This window comes from Callorhinus ursinus, unplaced genomic scaffold, assembly GCF_003265705.2.
Source record: "Callorhinus ursinus isolate GAN/ISIS: 27379988/994484 unplaced genomic scaffold, GSC_fseal_2.0 scaffold19, whole genome shotgun sequence".
Taxonomy (NCBI): domain Eukaryota; kingdom Metazoa; phylum Chordata; class Mammalia; order Carnivora; family Otariidae; genus Callorhinus; species Callorhinus ursinus.
The window spans coordinates 14,706,711-14,724,874 of NW_027397081.1; the positions used below are offsets into that span (position 1 = coordinate 14,706,711).

The window sequence follows — 18,164 nt, forward strand, 5'->3', positions numbered from 1 at the left end:
ATCAGAAGTCAAATGCCTATGGGCACCTGCCATCCTACTGCCAAAAGTACCTTCCTCTCAGCCTCCTCCCTCTGACCTCACATGGAAAAGGAGCTAGGTTCCTCACTGAAAAGTCCCCCAGGCCAGGCAAGCTGTGTGGACCATGGGTAGAGTCACCATAGATCACCAAAACTGATATCCCTAAGAATAAAATGGAGAGCTGCTGGTAATTGTGCCAGGACAAAAGGTCCACAAGGAGGTTGTTTCCAGGACATCTGGTCACCCTGGCTACCCTAAAAATGAAGCTCAGTCAGGCAAAGCCAAATGGAAGAACTTATCCCGAGGTTGAAAGGGTTGGTGTTCTATGATGCTCTAGGGTCTGGGTGTAGGGAGGTTGTGCTGGTCCCGTGATGAATTCTAAGGGAGATGGGCCAGACAGGCCCCTGCCCTGCAACTGACCCAGGTCCTCCCCGTCTCAGTCCGCCTCTCCAGGGACCGATCCACCCTGCAGGTGCTGGACTCGGCCACACACAGCTGGGCCTCTGCCTGCTTCGACAACTTCACAGAAGCTCTGGCCAAGATAGCCTGTAGGCAGATGGGCTATGACAGGTACCTGGCCCCAGCCTCCAGAGGCTGTCCCCTCGCCCCTATGACCTCCTCCTTTCTTCCCCCTTTTCCTTCCTCCCTTCCTAAAAATATAGATACTGGAGTCAGACAGAACTGCCCTTGAACCTGAGCACTTTCACATACAAGCAACGTGAAGTTCAATCTCCTAAGCCCCAGTTTCCTCTAGGGTTAATTGGGGCAAGTACTGGCAATGTCATAGGATAGTTATCAGGTGCAGTGAGAGACTGTAAGCCTCACCACACACCCCCAACACACAGTGCTGGCTCCTCGAGACCCTCACTCTTTCACGGCTCTGCAAGAAGACACCCTGTCCCAGAGTATATTTACTTCTTCAATGTCCCATTGGTTAAAATTTAGCTTAAACAAACCTGCTTACATTGGGGCCCCATCAGCAATCCCAGCTCTCTCAGCAAATTTCTAAAGCAGCTCCAAATCTTCAGTGGATCAAGAGTTATGTAATCATAAGGGTGATTTGCATGCTGTGTTTATATTCATTTGATCTTGGCAAAAACCACAAAGGTAGTTATTACTGTATCTATTTTAGAAATAGGTTCAGGGAAGATAAGTGATTTGCTTGGGTAGGAGCTGGGAGGAAGAGGCTTGGGGTCTGTGCCCAAGACCCCTTAATTCCTGGGCATCAGGAGTTCTAGCAACGTCTCTTGTTTCTAGCTTGGGTAATTCTCTCCTCCCCCAAGGCTTTCCCTATAAAGGGAGGAGCGGTAAGGCCACCGATCACTCAGAGAGCCTAACCAGAGAGGAGGGAAAATAACCCATTTATTCAGCTGCAGAGTGGGGTAGGTTCCCAAGGACTCTCCCTGGCAAGCCCCCAAGGACTCTAAGAAACTGGACAGGCAGATGCTGTCAATCAATCACAGAACTTTCTCCCATCCACCCCTAAAAAGCAGCCTCCAGGTCCTTTTTCAATAAATGCTCCCAGCAGCATTACTGATCCATCAGACCTTTTGGCCCCCTCTGCTCTCTGGTTATCAGGTCTTTGCTGCTCAATACCTGCCAAGGGACACAACCCTGGACAGGCCATCTCTGCCTCCTTCATTTTTGAGGAGAGCTGGTAAGGCAAACCCTGGCCCTGCTCTTCCTCCCCCCACCCCCACCCCCAGTAGCCGCCTAGCCCGGCCCAGCCTCCCCTGCAGCCAGCCCCTCCCCCCCACTGCAGTCCAGCCACTGCAGCGTCAGGGGTGCCCAGCTCCCAGCTCCGAGGGCTGCGGCTGCCTTACATAACCAAGGTGCCTCTGGGGCTTCTTAAGGTAATAGGATCCTGGAGTTTCTGTCCTTCCGGAGTGCACTAATGCACCAAACCAGCTGGCTTCTTGAGTTCTACAGAATCAAAGCCAGTCAGAATTATTAGGATGTGATGGGTGAACAGAGCTTATCTTTCCGGGGACTGTCTGTTTCCACCACTCCCTCCTTCCGGGTCTCAGATTTCTCTACTTTCCTTCCTCCACCTAGATAAGAAGCCCTTCTTGTCCCAGGACCATAAAACCCGAGATGGTTCAAGGTGGGAGGGGCTCTGGAGATCATCCGATCCACCTCTCATTTTACAGAGGGAGAAACTAAGGCTTAAGGAAACCCGGAGAAGGGCATGACCTGTCAAGGTTACACGTCAAGCTAGTGTCAGAGTCAGGACAAGCGCCTCCGTCTCCAGGGCTCTGAAACCCAGCACAGCCACACTCACGCCCTTCCAGGTGTACCTAGGCCCACCCGGTGTGCTGGATTCCTGGCCCAGAATGCTGGGACATTTGAAATAGGGCTACAACTGGGAGTTAAGAAAACGTGTCCCTAAAATTTGTCCAGAGCTCTGGGAAAGCAAGACCACATCAGCATCGTGCCCAGAGCGAAGTCCTAGGACACGTTCTTTCCCACTGCAGCTCCTGGGAGTGGGGACTACTCCCCCCATCTTCTTCTAACCTCCTGCCCTACCTCACATCTCTCTCTCTCTCTCAATCTCTCTCCCCCAACGTGAGCAGCAAACCCACCTTCAGAGCTGTGGAGATTGGCCCAGACCAAGATCTGGATGTTGTTGGAATCACAGAGAACGGCCAGGAGCTTCAGGTGCAAAACCTAAGTGGGTAAGTGAGAGGATGCCTCCTCGCCCACAAGAGGCTCACATACGGAGGCTGCCGTCAGGGCTGGAGGCAGCTACCCCGAGCAGGTGCAGCACGGGCAACGTAAGCCAGACCACAGGAAGAACTCCAGGCCATGCAGACTGTCAGATACCAAGAACTAGAGAATCAGATTTCTGAGAGGTTTTCTGGATTGACTCCCTTTTTTACATAAAACAGACAGCTGGACAAAGTGTGCTGTCCACATGTTGTTGGTGGCCTTTTCATCCAAGAGTAAAACCAAAAATTTTCCTACCGCTTTATGCTCCCGATTAAACCCAATAAGGCAAGATTCCAAAGGCCACTTTGTCCTTCCCAGCCACTCACCCAGGCCAGAGTAAGACCTCTCCACGTTCCCAGCTCTCCAGAGAAAAGGCCGCACGGCCTTTGGCAGCGGTCTGTTCTTCTGCCTCCCCACTGTGCATGAGAGCTCAGCAGCTAGATAAAAATGGTCACATTGCAGCAGAGAGCCCCGAAGAAGATTCTGGCTCCCTAGCATTTGGGGATGCTGCTGAGGGCTGCTTATTCACCAAAGAGTAAATCTTAAAAAGGACCAAGATGGTAGCAGAAGGATCGTGTGCCTGTAATTCCACCGAAATCCCACTTTTTGTCCATCTGGAAAGCCCACGGTGTAACAGACATTGTTCCAGGCTCAGCTCTCTTCCACTCCCGGATGCCAAGGTCTTGGGTTGGGCTCTGACGCAGGCAGGGCCCAGCACATAGTGGGTGCTTAACAGCAGGGGTGTTGAACCCAAACCAATCGAATCACACTGAACTAAGTGGTCGTACCGTTTCTATTCAGTCCCCCAGGACGTGGGTTCCAGATTTCCCAGGTGTTGGGAGGGGGGCTGGGGTCAACAGGGCCAGGGGACCAGAGTCCTTGCCTCCCAAAGAAACCACAAGGCCCTGTGCCTCCCTTCCAGACCCTGTCTCTCGGGCTCCCTGGTCTCCCTGCACTGCCTTGGTGAGTATGTCCCATCTCTGAGGGTTTGGGCCCCGGGCCAGCAATGAGCAGGGAGAAAGACCTTCATCCTCATTCTTAAATCTCTCAGCCTCTAAGTTTCCCTCTGTTTTGTCCCAAACTAAACCTCCCTGGGCCTTGGGTTTGTAGGGCAGTGCTCCTCCAAGTGGGGGACATTAAGAACTCTTTAGTACCATCCACATACAACCCCACAACCGAAGCGGAGGGCTGGCAGGGAACAGAAAACTGGGAAGGATAGAACTGGGCCTCCACGCCCTCCCACCCCGGTCAGGCCCGCAAGGCCTCCTCTGTCAAAGTGTGCTCAGTTATCCAAGACCAGAGCATTCAGTTTAGCAAAAAAACAGATTGTGTCTAGCACCGTCAGGCACACTAGGGGGAAGTAGAAAACACCAGACAAGTCGAAGAATTGGCCGCTCTCCTCGGGAGCTTATGAGAGAGAGAGCGCAGCGAGAGAGAGGCGCAAGGTCGCAGGTGGGAGGTGCCGGACTGAGTAGCGCCCACAGCTGACCTGCCGCAGACAGACCAGGCACCAGTCCCACTGGCTTCCAGCATGACCTTGAGCAATTCACCTGACCTTTCTGAGATTCCTCTTCCCAAGAGGCCCTTTTGTCCAACTGCCCCAGAGGATGTAGCTCTTACAGAGGAGATCAGAAGAGAAAACAAGCTCTGTGACCCAGCTTTTCCTCCCAGCCTTGTGGAAGAACTGACCAGAGCCTGCCACACTGGCCAGACACTGGATGGGCTGAGTGGAACAAGGCCATCATCACTGCCTTTGCCGTTGGGCAGTATACAGGCTTCCCTGTCGGATGTTAAGACGTCTTGTCATTATCACGTGACGCCCACAATCCCTCATGCATGCGGACAGACACACGGTGGCCAGCCAGTGAATGACCGTTAGTCACATCATCTGCCCTCTGCACAAAATGGCACTGACATCACAGAGAGATTGAAGTCACAGACCTTCCCTTGAGGATCTGTCAGTCTTACTGGGAAGACCAAAGCACAAAGGAAATGAAAGGCAAGCCTACACCAGGGGACAAGCTATGGAAATTCCAAAACGGGGAGGTCCCCAGGGATTGCGTGGCCCCCAGGGGGCGGTGCCCAGGCTGAACGCTGAGCTGTAGGCTCCCGGAAGGGAGAGACCACATCTGTCCGTCTGTCTTGTTCTCCGCTCTCTTCCCAGCATCCATAAACACAGTAGGCACTTAGTACAAATTTGCTGAATGGATCAGTGGTTTAGATAAATAGCAAGAGGATAGCATCTCAGGGATGGGAGTTTCCACCAGCATAAGCAGAACGACTTTTTAGGGAGCTACAAGCAGATCAATTCAGCTAGACGGAAACTTTAGCTAAGGACAGTGGGTAGCTGCCAGGAGGACTTTAAACTCTACCCTAGAAAGAGAGATGCCCTGGGGCTGCGAGGGAGCGGGGGGGGGGGGGACAGTGGACAGAGAAAGCAGAGTTTGGAATAAGAGGTGTCTGAAAAGCCCCTGGCTGGCAGAGGCCCAGAAAGGATGGCAGCCTTTTCCTGGGAGAACCACCACTGTGGCCATGACCGCCAGGACTGGAGAGGCTGAGGGCAGGGCAGGGAGATGGGAATGGAGGCTTTTACCAGAGCTTGAGAGTCATGATGGAAAAGCCAAGGACAATGGCATATGAAAGAGAGCATAGGGTGTCAAACTGGGAGATTCACTCATCACAGGGGAAGGGACTTGGAGAAAGGTGAGTTTAGGATAGGAAGATCCAGTTTCTGGAATCTTCTTCCCACTTCCAGCTCCCAGAGCAGTTTGTGGGCATCTGTTCGCTGATACTCCACAGGAGTGGCTGGGACACGCCACCTGGGCAGGACTTTTGTAATTCTGCATCACCTGTTTGGTTTGAAGGCCATGAATTCCCAGCACAATGGACACGCCCATGTTCACAATATAAACACTTCCAAAGCCCAACAAAGGAGGGGGAGATTGGGGGAAACCCTACGGTCTGGGACACCAGCTCCCTAGGAATAACTCAAAACGGGCCTGGTCCTCCCCACCCCTCCAGGTTCCAGTCATAAGGGCTCTGTTCTAAGGGGACAGACACGGGGCTCCAAAGGGAGGCAGTACCATCCCTCAAGAGCCTGACTCCTGATTTCTCCCTCCTTCCTACTGACTCCAGCCTGTGGGGAGAGCCTGAAAGCCCCTCGGGTGGTGGGCGGGGAGACGGCCTCTGTGGATTCTTGGCCTTGGCAGGTCAGCATCCAGTACAACAAACAACACATCTGTGGAGGGAGCATTCTGGACCCCCACTGGATCCTCACGGCAGCCCACTGCTTCAGGTAAGGCCTGCACCACGAGGAAGCCTTGGGGGCTCAAAGCCTTAGAGGGGCCTGAGTGTCTGGGTCCCCTGTCTCCCAGCTTATGTTCCAATGCCCTCATCCCTCTTTGCCCTCCCTCCACAGACCACATCCTTGGGCGTGGCTGCCCCAGTGAGACACGGGACGCGATGTCCTATGAGAGTCACCCAGGGTCTGAGCAGAGGGCAATGGTCACCAAGTTTGATCACCAAGATTGACCTCTTCTAGTCAGGAAGCAATCAGATACCCAGTGTCTTCAGTCTGGCCCCTTAGCATCCACTCCACAGAAGCTCTTCCCATCCATCTCCCTGGAGTCCTGAGAATGCTCTCCCTCTGCCAGTCTTCTCCGGAGTGATTCCAGGGTCGAGAGTCACTGCCACTCCCCCATTATAGCAAAAAAACTTAAAAAAGCATAAAGCATAGATTCCCTTACAGGCCAGCAGAGAGAGGCCTGCCCATACCTCTGGGGAAGGACTACTCCCAGGCCCTCTTCGCTTTCCTTCTTTTATTCATTCATTCATTCGTTTGTTCGTTCAACATCTAATGAGTACTGTATTATGTACCCATATGCATTAGATCTGTCAGTGCCTTAGAGGAACTCACAGTGTAGGCCAGGGATTCTTAACCTTTTTTGAGATCTGACAAAGCTCTCAGTCCTTTCCTGGGAAACCACCCGTGCACACTAAGCAGGCAGGAGCGTCTGGAGGAGACAGACAGACAAGTACATAACGTAACTGACAATATGAGTACCACATGAGTAACACAGAGAGTAAAAAGTGCTGGGGGGAGAGAGCGCCAGGACCCCAGAGCTCAGGCACTGGGAACAGCCCCTTCCCCAGCCCTCTAGTTAGAAGTTTTCTTGGGCAGGTTTCACTGGGGGAAAGGATCAAATCCCCTTTTAGAATTTGGCCTTTCGTAGGGGACTCCTCAGACCTGCTCCTTCTCTACCACCCCTGGCCTCACCACCATTACCTCCTACAGCAGGGACATTCAGCACCCCAATCCCCAGGGCCCTGGGGACCCAGTTTTTGGCAAAGACCACACATGCTTGGCTCAGGCCTGAACCCCGCTGTCTCTGCCCCCCCCCCCCCAGGAAGCATCACGATGTCTCCACCTGGAAGGTGAGGGCTGGCTCAAACAAACTGGGCAACTTCCCATCCCTGCCTGTGGCCAGTATCTTCGTCATCGAGTTCAACACCACATACCCCAAAGAGAAGGACATTGCCCTCGTGAAGTTGCAGTTCCCACTCACATTCTCCGGTGAGAGGTGGCATCTGGGAACAGACCCCTTAGGTCAGGTTCTACTGCCCTTCTGCCACTAGCTCACTAAGTGGCCCTGGGCACATCACTGCTCCTCTCAAGCCCCCAGCTGTGCGTTTCCTGTGAATATACCAGCCTAACATCAGTGAGGGGCCACGAGGCCCCTTTGAGCTGCCAGCTCACAGCCCGCCCCACCCCCTGCTGGATTCTTGTGAGGTCTATTTTCTCCATGTGGAGCACCTCAAGGGAGAATCATAGACTCATCCAATCTTGGGGTTGTAAGGGAACTAAAAGATCCTCTAGTCCATCTTCCACCCTCAACCAATGCCAAGAGCCTGCACAATATCTCACTAAGGGGTTACTGTGCCCACCTGGTCTCCTCCAGGGGCAGAGAGCTCATCACCTTTAAGGCAGCCCATGGAATCTTGGAACGGCTCTGTTAGAGGACTCATGCTTGGATAGTATTTACATCAGCATTTCCAACTGTCAGTTCCACAAAACACTGGTCCTTTGGAGAAAAAAAAAGGGGGGGTTCTATACTCAAGTAAGTTTGGGAAACATTTTTATAGTAGAGCTCTCTTCTTGGGGCACATTAGTATATAAAGATATGACAAGGCTTTTCATTTTTAATTTGTTTTTATGATGTTTAAACTATATCCCTTCAACTTATTTGACCACAGAATTTTCTTATGCCACTTTTGTTAACATCCCCTGGAACATAGGTCATAGAAACCCTGGTGTCAACCTTTCCAGAGTGCTTAGCCACCGGACTCTCCCCTCTTTCTCTCTGCTCCTGGCAGACACAGTCAGGCCCATCTGCCTGCCCTTTTCTGATGAGGAGCTCACTCCAGCTACCCCACTCTGGGTTATTGGATGGGGCTTTACAAAGCAGGATGGAGGTAAGTCCTGGGCTCAGGACCACAGGGCTGAGGGAGCAGCTCTTGGAGGTGATGGGAATGAGGACCATCCTTGAGAAAAACCCATCCTGGAAGTCCAAGCACCAAGGTGTCAGGTAACCTGCAGAATTATCCTGCGCTGGGGGTAGGAGGCAAGAACAGGAATATGAGTATGGTTACAACTTCCCAGGAAAGATGTCCGACATACTGCTGCAGGCGTCAGTCCAGGTCATTGACCACACTCAGTGCAACGCGGAGGATGCCTACCAGGGGGACGTCACGGAGCAGATGCTGTGCGCAGGCATCCTGGAGGGCGGCGTGGACACCTGCCAGGTGGGATCATGAGGGAGTTCCTTGGATAGGGATACTAGTCCGGGAGAGACAATTAAGTCCAGAGGCCAATGACCCCATATGAAGTCTTACATATGGTGGGCATTCAACATGTGATGAAGAGAAGAGGGGAGAGAGGGAGGGAAAGAAGGATTACAGTCAGATAAGGATAGAAGGATGAACAGATGGACAGAGACAAGCGGAAAGATTTCAAACGTGTATTTCACCTATAAAAATGGTGTTACCCACCCCACCTGCTCTTACTTCCCATCACGCATAGGAGTAGGAGTCACGAGAGGGCAGGAACGCCAGGTCTGTTTTCTCTAGAACTGCCAAGATGCTGAACTAGACTAGAGAAAACCCATCTCCTGCTGGATGAACCCTGGTGCAATGCCTCCCCCCACCCAACCCCACCGACCAGTCAGTCCCTGAACACAGTTTCACTCCCTCCACCCCCAGAGGATCTTCCGAGCCATTTTCACTAAAGGCCCTAACCTTATTCCTGCCCCCATTCTTAGTCATTAAATCCCTCCACTCAATAGGTGGCTCTTGGCCATCTCTTGAATGCCAGGTAAATACTGGGTTTGGGGGACAGTGTCTTCTTCCCTTGGGGAGCTCACAGTGGTGGGCAAGGGGGCAGTTAGGCTATGGTGTTACCGGGTTCTGAGGGACAAAGTCTCAGGGGCTATAGGAGCTGGGACAGACACCCAAATAAGTGTACTTCTCACAATGGGTTTTTGCTGCTCCCTCAGCCCTGTGGTCCACTTCTCACTATCTGACACATTCTGGTCTATTGTGTTGTTTGCTTATTGTCTCTCTCTTCTCCGTGTAACTCTAAGCTCCCCAAAGGCAAGGATCTTTGTTCTTTTCATTGACCCAATCCCAGTTGTCTAGAATGGTACCTGGCATACAACAGGCATTCCATGAGCAGCTAAATAAATTTGGGAAATACTGGGTGTTTAACCCAACCCAAGATAATCGGGCTTCTCACTGCAGAACCCCTTAGAGCCTTCAGTTTGCTAGTGTGCTCTGTGAATCTGAGAGAAAGCACACCAACAACTTACTTGACCACAAACAGAACCCCTTTGCCCCAAATGGAAGGGCCTTCCAGGCTGCAGGAACAGCATGAGCAGAGGAGGGGAGGGCAGAACAGCACAGAGCAGTGGGGAGGAATGGGGAGCACGGAGGAACGGATGGGCCAACTCGAGGAGGGGAAGAAAAAGAAGCCTACTCCTCACCCCACCACTGCCTGCCCTCCCCAGCAACCCCTGTTCTGGTGTCTCACAGGGTGACAGCGGTGGGCCCCTGATGTATCACTCTGACCAGTGGCAAGTGGTGGGCATCGTGAGCTGGGGCCATGGCTGTGGGGGCCCCAGTACCCCGGGAGTATACACCAAGGTCACAGCCTATCTCAACTGGATCCATAGTGTCCGGAAGGTGAGCCCCACTTGTTGTGCCCTCCCTCCCTTCCTCTACCCTAAAGGTGCCAAACCATCCTTAGCTTTGACTTGAATGGCTCTATGATGACCCCTTACATACTAAATAATTTTCCCCACCAGTAACAACCTGCGATTCCACCAGGAAGAGCTGAAATTCCTTAGATCTGTGATTCCAAATAAATGCAAATATCTTAGGGTCTAGAACACACCTAGCTTTATCATTCTCTATTCTCTGGCATAGAGTTTCCAGAGAACAGACTCTGTTGAGGAGGAGGGTAGGAACGCTCAAGATACTTCCCTAGAAAAGAGGGAGGAGCAAAGAGCTTCAGAAAAGGCAGGCTAATATTGCACACATCACCACCTTGTCCAGTTTCGAATCATCTCTTTGTTGGTCTCTTCTCATAGTCGGAGCCATGATGCTGCCGCCCTTCCATACTGCTGAAACCACCTCCCGCTGTCCTGCCCACCTGGGGATCCCAGAAGTCGCAGCAAGATCCCCCTTGGACACACCTTTCTGCCCACAGCCTCAGCATTTCTTGGCGCAGCAAAGGGTCTCCATTCCTGTAAAAGACCTCAGAGTCCACAGGCACCCAGAAGGACGTCAAGCAGCCCCAGCTCCACGACCCCTAGGGCTCCCGGCATCCCACGGAGAAAGACACAGTCCACTGAACAGGCCAGCCTTCCAGCCAAGGTCTCAGAAGGCATTGCCAAGCCAAGAAGGAACTTTCCTACTCTGCAGAATGGAAGCAGACTCTCCGGTGAGAACCCAAATCACCAAGGGCTGGAGTGGAGGGAGGAAGGGGTCTGAGCCAGCCCTCTCCTCCACCCTTCCCCAAGCCCACCGGAGCAAGAAACTAATCGTAACGTAAAATGCACTGTCCTGCTATTGGCACAACTACTATTACTCACTGTCATGACCATTAGCTCTATGGCCGCCACTATTAAACAGGTGCGCGAAGCCTTCAACCCGGGCGGGCTGGGCTGCGCACTATGGGCTGAGCTAGGACTGTTGCATCATATTGTTTTTGCACTTTTTATTAACATATAATGTATTATTTGTTTCAGGGGTACAGGTCTGTGATTCATCAGTCTTGCACAATTCACAGCGCTCACCATAGCACATACCCTCCACAATGTCCATCACCCAGCCACCCCATCCCTCCCACCCCCCCTCCACTCCTGCAACCCTCACTTTGTCTCCTGAGATTAAGAGTCTCTTATGGTTCGTCTCCCTCTCTGGTTTTGTCTTGTTTCACTTTTCCCTCCCTTCCCTTATGATCCTCTGTCTTGTTTCTCAAATACCTCATATCAGTGAGATCATATGATACTTGTCTTTCTCTGATTGACTTATTCCGCTTAGCATAATACCCTCTAGTTCCATCCACGTCATTACAAATGGCAAGATCTCATTTTTTTTGGTGGCTGCATAAGATCCCATTGTGTATATATATATATACCACATCTTCTTTATCCATTCATCTGTTGATGGACATCTAGGCTCTTTCCATAGTTTGGCTATTGTGGACATTGCTCTACCACATCATTCTTGAGCCTGGGTATGAAAAGGTCTTGGGGAGACCACTGATTCTCAAACAAGGGAAAAGGAGACCCAAAGACAACACCTATGACTGGGGAGGGAGAGGATTTAGATACTCAAGGCTGACAGTAAATCATGGCTCCCCCAGTGGCTGGAAAGAGATACTGCACCTCTGAGTCCTTACTTCTACCTAGAGAGCCCGATTCAGTTGCTTTCATTCTTTAAAAAACAAACAAACAAAAAGACATTTATCACCTGCAAAGTCTGAGTTGGTCCCTAAATGGGGTTCTGGAGACATAAGCATAAGTCCTGCACTCAAATGGTCAGAGAATTAAGCCCCATGGACTTCTCTGGCCACTGTATGGGGGCCCGGGTATTCTGAGGACCCTCCTGGTCAGATGTTAGATAAATATACTTGGCAATGCTTTACTAGGTTCTCAGGAAATGACAGAAGTCCTCAAAGGCCAAATAAAAACATGAATAAACAAATAAACAAAACAAAACTATCAGAATCGTGAGCTGAAATGAAGACAGAGATCTGAAAGCAACAAGCTAACTAAAAACTTGGGTTGTCCAAGGGACCAAGACCTTTATGAAAGTTGAGATGAGAACTAAACCCAGAACCAGTGCTCACCATCAAAGATCGGCCAAGATTTTTAAAAAAAGAAAACCCCAGGAGTGGGAATCATCAAAAATAGCAAATTTAGAACCTCAAGGACCTTAGATATTAGAATTATCAGATTATAAGAAAAACTGATACTATAGAATATTTCTACGTGCCAGATGTTGTTCTAAGTGCTTTGCTGTGTACTGGGTCATTTACGACTCACACAAACCTACGAGATCAGTGCCATTCATATCCCATCCCCATTTTATGGGTAAGAAAACTAAGGCTCAATGAGGCTAAGTATCTTGCCTGAGGTTACATATGGGTAAGGTGAATATGAGCATTGTGACTCCAGTGTTCATGCTATGAACTATCACACTATAGGACCGCCAATAATTTATGAATCTCTAAATAAATTTAAAATGGGTACTTTTTCCACATTTTAAGATATTTTAAAAATACTTTTAATTTAAAACCCACATAAAATTTACTATCAACCATTTATAAGTATACGGTTCAATGGTATTAAGTACATTCACACTATTGTACAACCATCACCACCATCCATCTCCAAAGGTGTTTTTCCCTTCCAGAACTCTGTACCCATTAAACAATAACTCCTCATTTCTTCCTCCCTTGAAATACTGGAAGCCACCTGTCTACCTTCTGTCTCTATGAAGCCTCTGACTACTCTAGGTACCTCATATAAGTGGAATTATATAGTATTTGCCTTTTTTGTGCCTGGCTTATTTTACCTAGCATAGTATCTTCAAGGTTATCCATGGTTGTAGCCTGTGTCAGATTTTCCTTCCTTTTAAGGCTGAATAATATTCCATTATTTATACCACATTTTGTTTATCCGTTCGTCCATCAGCGGACATTTGGGTCCGTCCAACCTTTTGGCTATGGTGAATAATGCTGCTGCGAGCATGGGTGTAGAAATAGCTCTTTAAGACCCTGCTTTCGATTCTTTGGGGTGTATACCCAGAAGTAGAAATGCTGGATCATATGGTTCTGTTTTTAATTTTTTATTGTTTTCCGTAAGGATCGTACCATTTTACATTCCCACCAACAGTGCACAAGGGTTCCATTTTCTCCATATTCTCACCAATGCTTATTTCCTGTTTAAAAAAATAAGTATTTTAGGGACGCCTGGGTGGCTCAGTCGTTAGGCGTCTGCCTTTGGCTCAGGTCATGATCCCAGGGTCCTGGGATCGAGCCCCGCATCGGGCTCCCTGCTCAGCGGGAAGCCTGCTTCTCCCTCTCCCACTGCGCCTGCTTGTGTTCCCTCTCTCGCTGTGTCTCTCTCTGTCAAATAAATAAATAAAATCTTTTTAAAAAAAGAAAAATATGAAGGAAAAACAACATCTAAAGAGGTAACAGCTGAGAATGTGCAGAACTCATTAAAGGCATGAACCCTCACATAGAGTATTTGCCACTCTGGTGTATACACACATACAACCAAGGTGAGGAAACATTCAAATAAATCCTCACCTAGGCACATGATCGTGAATCTTCAGAACACCAAAAATGAACAGAAACTCTTTAAAGCAGCCAGAGAAACAACCCAGACTGCCTACAACACCATAAAAATACCACAGTGAGGGACGCCTGGGTGACTCAGTCAGTTGAGCATCCAACTCTTGGTTTCGGCTCCAGTCGTGGTCTAGGGGTCATGGGATCGAGCCTGGCACCAGGCTCCGCACTGAGCATGGAGCCTGCTTGGGATTCTCTCTCTCCTCTCCCTCTGCCCCTCCACTCGTGCTCTTGTGCGCTCTCTCTCTCAAAACAAAAATAAATAAATAAAAATAAAAAGATACCACAGTTAGACTGCCAGCAGACTTCCCCATAGCAGTAAAGGAACCAGACGACTCTATCTTCGTGTGCCGAGACAATAGAGAATTGTGAATTCTACCAAACTACCTTTTAAGAATTAAGGCATTTTCAGGAAAACAACAATAGGGTTTACTACCAACAGGTATTCTCTAAAGGAAAATCTCAGTGTGTACTTTACTTTTTTTTAATTTTTATTTAAATTCCAGTTAGTTAATACACAACGTATTATTAGTTGCGGGTGTACAATATAGTGATTCAGCAATTCCATACACCACCCAGTGCTCAGTACAAGTGCCCTCCCTGAGCCCCCTCACCTACTTCCACCATCCTTCCACCCACCTTCCCTCTAGTAACCATCAGGTCATCCTTCCTAGTTAAGAGTCTGTTGTTCCTTTTGCCTCTCTCCTTTCCCCCCTCTGTTCGTTTGTTTTGTTTCTTATATTCCTCATGTAAGTGAATCATATGGTATTTGCCTTTCTCTAACTTACTTCACTTAGCATAATACTCTCTACCTCCATCCATGCCATTGCAAATGGCAGGATTTCTTTTTTTCATGGCTGAGTAATATTCCATTACACACACACGCACGAACGCACACACACACACCTTCTTTATCTATGGACACTTGGGCTATTTCCATAAGTTGGCTATTGTAGATAATGCTGCTATAAACCTCAGGGTACATGTATCCCTTCAAATAAGTATTTTTGTATCCTTTGGGTAAATTCAAGTATATACTTTAGAAAAAAGAAAAACAATCCTCATAGGAAGAATGGAGATGCAAGAAGACATAGTGAAACAACTGGTAAAAATGTACATAAACCTAAACGAACTTGGTCTATGTAAAATATCATCTGTTTTGTAGGTTAATTTTTTAAAACCTAACTAAAATACAGGATAACAATACAATGTGAGTCAGGAGGGGATAGTTGGAGTTAAAATATTCTAAAGTTCTGAAATTATTCAAGAAGTTTAAATATTGAAGAAAGTTACGTTACAGAAAGTGTATGTACTATATTTTAAGTGGTCAGAAGAGTAACCACCAAAAGAATGAAAATAAAGTGTTTAGCTTCCAAGATAATAAAGACAAGAAATACATTAAGGAAAAGCAACCAAAAAATAACAATCTTGGAGAAAGGAAGAAGAGACTGGAAAGGAGAGAAAGCACAGAAAAAATGGAACAAAATGTACAAAGTAAGATGGTAAAAATAAGAGTTATCAATAATCACAATAAATGTTAAACTCACCAACTAATATATAGAGTAGGATAAAAATGTAAAATCAAGCTTTGTGTTATTTATAAGAGACACACCCAAAACATTAGGTTATGGAACCATTAAAAATAAAAAAAGACTGAAAAAGATCTAGAACACAAGCACTTTACCAAATTTAAGCTGGAAAAGCTATATAACATTTTTTTTGTAAACAAGGATTTAGGACAAAAAGACAAAACTGACTTTAGGATAAAGACAGTTACTAGTCATAAAAGGATCAATTCACCAGGAAGATTAAGTAAAACCCGTAAACAAAAAGAAAAAAAAGAAAGGAAAAAAACCGCAATCCCTTTGTCACCACTGGAGGTGGCTGCCATACCACATCCTTACTTTGAAATAGCAGTGGGGGGGGGGGGGGGGGGGGGGGGCGGTAGGGAACAAGCATCATTCTGCTTCACCATAGAAATCTACCTCCAGGTAACAAGGTGGCTGGAGGTAGGGAGGGGAAGCTCTTCTTCACACACACAAAAATGTAGCTAATCAAGATCTGTGAATGATAGAAAATTTGCAACCTCTAATGAAATAATGGATTCAGGCAAGAAACATCAATGGAGGTGAAAAGCATTAAGTGAAAGATTTATGAAGAACTGGATAGTTGCTTAATGCCCAAGTATCACCGCACAGATTCCTTGCTAATTTCAAGAGGAAAATCTAACTTTAAAATCAAAGATCAGGTTGACATCACCCTGCCCACTAATAGTGGAATAATGAGATACTACTATGCGCTTCCTGATGTGAATATGAAGTATGCCTCATGCTGCATCACCTCAAGTCCCCTTATCAAAAATGCTTAATCTACACCTTTACATCTAATTTCCAGCTTATAGGAAATATATAAGTTAGAAGAATGAGTTAAATGACACCATTTGGAAGCAAACAGATAAATCCAGAAGGTGGGACATTCAACCACAGAGGTGACCCAATCTCTTCCATAAGTCAATGTCATGAAAGGCGTAACAACCAAATACGAGCTCTCTGATTGAGTCTTGAACAAATTAGCAGCAAAAGACATTTGGGCAAAGGGGCAACTGGGGAAATGTGAATAGGATCTGGGGATTAAATGAGAGTAAGGAACCATTCATTATGTGTGACAATATTATACTTTATAAAAAATCCTTAATTTTAGACATGCAGGCAGAAATATTTGGGATAAAATGACAGGAAGCTGTAACTTACTTCAGGAAAAACGCACCAGTTAAGCAGATATGACAAAATGTCATCAAGTGTGAAATCAAATGATGTTTACTCTTCTCTCTACTTTTCTGTATATTTGAAATGTTTCTCAGTAAATAGGTTTTTCTTACTTGTATGACCAGAATATAAAATAGCCCTAAAAGAACTAACAGAATTACAAGGAGAAATTAATAAAACCACCATCACAGAGGAAGACTGCAGCATACTTCTCTCAATTATTGGTTTAGGTCAAGCAGGTAAAATATTAGTAGAGAAGATTAAATAATATGAAACAGGTGTAGAATCTTGCACTCAACACTTAGAAATATCCCTCTCAAGCACATTTGTAAAAAGTCGACTACGTACGAGGCCATAAAGTAAGTCTCACACATTTCAAAAAGTGGTCTGGGCACCCACCAGACCCAGTTTAGTGCTCCCATCAATCTCCAACCCAGCCTTGCCTACGTCCCCCATCCTCCCACCTCTAAGCCCAGCTTCCTGCCTTGCATGGACCCAGCTCTGGCCCCTTTCATTTCCGTGGTTCCAAAGCCCTGGTAACTGCCATCATTTCTAACACCGCACCATTCCCATCCCCCCACCTGGGGCCAGGGCCGAGCTCTGGCTTGGGTGGTCTTCATTGAGCCCACCATGGTGGGAGCCACAATAGCTCCAGCACCCAGAGCCAGCAGACTGCCCCCACAGAGCTCTGGCTTCCCCAGGGCTGCCTGGAAAGGCTGAGTAACATAACATGGAAATTATTACCTATAGGACAAACATTGAATAATGGAAGACAGGAGACAGGACGGAGCCAGCAGATAAATTACTCATCCTTCTTCCCAGGATGGAACTATTCAGAGAAGCCCTAGTTCCCCAGGGACAGTCCTGTGCTTCAGCTGATGGAGCTGTGGTCAGTTCAGGAACACCTCACCTTGGGCTGGCTTTCTCTCTCTCCCTGCCTCACAGCCCTTTGCCCCGATTCCTTCTTCCCTGTGATGGAACCCCATGATAAGGCGTTAAGTTGTACCTTTAATTTAGGCAAGTTTTCTAAGAAACCTAGGCTAAGATTCAGCTGACTGCAATGCTATTGAAGGCAAAATAGCAACAACAGTTTATAAAATATAAAATAGGGGCACCTGGGTGGCTCGGTCGGTTAAGTGTCCGACTTCAGCTCAGGTATTGATCTCAGGGTCCTCTTGGATCAAGACCCATGTCGGGCTCCCTGCTCGGGGGCAGGGGGGCGTCCACTTGTCCCTCTGCCTCTGCCCCTTCCCCCCCTGCTGCCACGCTCACTCACACACATGTGCGCACACTCTCTCTCTCAAATAAAATCTTTTTTTTTAAGATTTTTTATTTATTTGATAGAGAGGGACACAGCAAGAGAGGGAACACAAGCAGGCGGAGTGGAGCAGGGGGCCCGAAGCGGGGCTCGATCCCAGGAGGCTGGGATCACGACCTGAGCCGAAGGCAGACGCTTAACGACTGAGCCACCCAGGCGCCCCTCAAATAAAATCTTTAAAAAATAAAAATATAAAATACAAATGTGATGTTTAAAACACTTCTAAATAATTCGTAGGTCAAAAAAGAAATTCTAAAGTTTACTTAAAATAGAATATTAATTAAAAATACATCACCTATTATATACATATACAGGTATAACTACATATGTGCGTATATTCATGGAACGTTCTACGGTGACATTCAGCAGCTGACCTGGGCATGTGCAGAGACAGGCCTACTTTTGCATCCCACAGTCAGAGCATAAATGATTCCAT

General features: G+C 47.9%; 1 protein-coding gene across 1 annotated transcript in view; it reads left to right on the plus strand.

Annotated features, from left to right (window-relative positions):
* TMPRSS4 (transmembrane serine protease 4) overlaps positions 1-11,115 on the plus strand; it is a 34,183-nt gene extending 23,068 nt beyond the window's left edge. Inside the window, exons 5-13 of the mRNA XM_073903810.1 lie at positions 459-588; positions 2,592-2,693; positions 3,650-3,690; positions 5,863-6,022; positions 7,134-7,300; positions 8,101-8,199; positions 8,387-8,529; positions 9,814-9,963; positions 10,371-11,115. Coding sequence (XP_073759911.1) covers positions 459-588; positions 2,592-2,693; positions 3,650-3,690; positions 5,863-6,022; positions 7,134-7,300; positions 8,101-8,199; positions 8,387-8,529; positions 9,814-9,963; positions 10,371-10,382 — 1,004 coding nt within the window. The 3' untranslated portion in view covers positions 10,383-11,115. The remainder of the gene's footprint in view (positions 1-458; positions 589-2,591; positions 2,694-3,649; positions 3,691-5,862; positions 6,023-7,133; positions 7,301-8,100; positions 8,200-8,386; positions 8,530-9,813; positions 9,964-10,370) is intronic.
* The last annotated feature ends 7,049 nt before the right edge of the window (positions 11,116-18,164 follow it).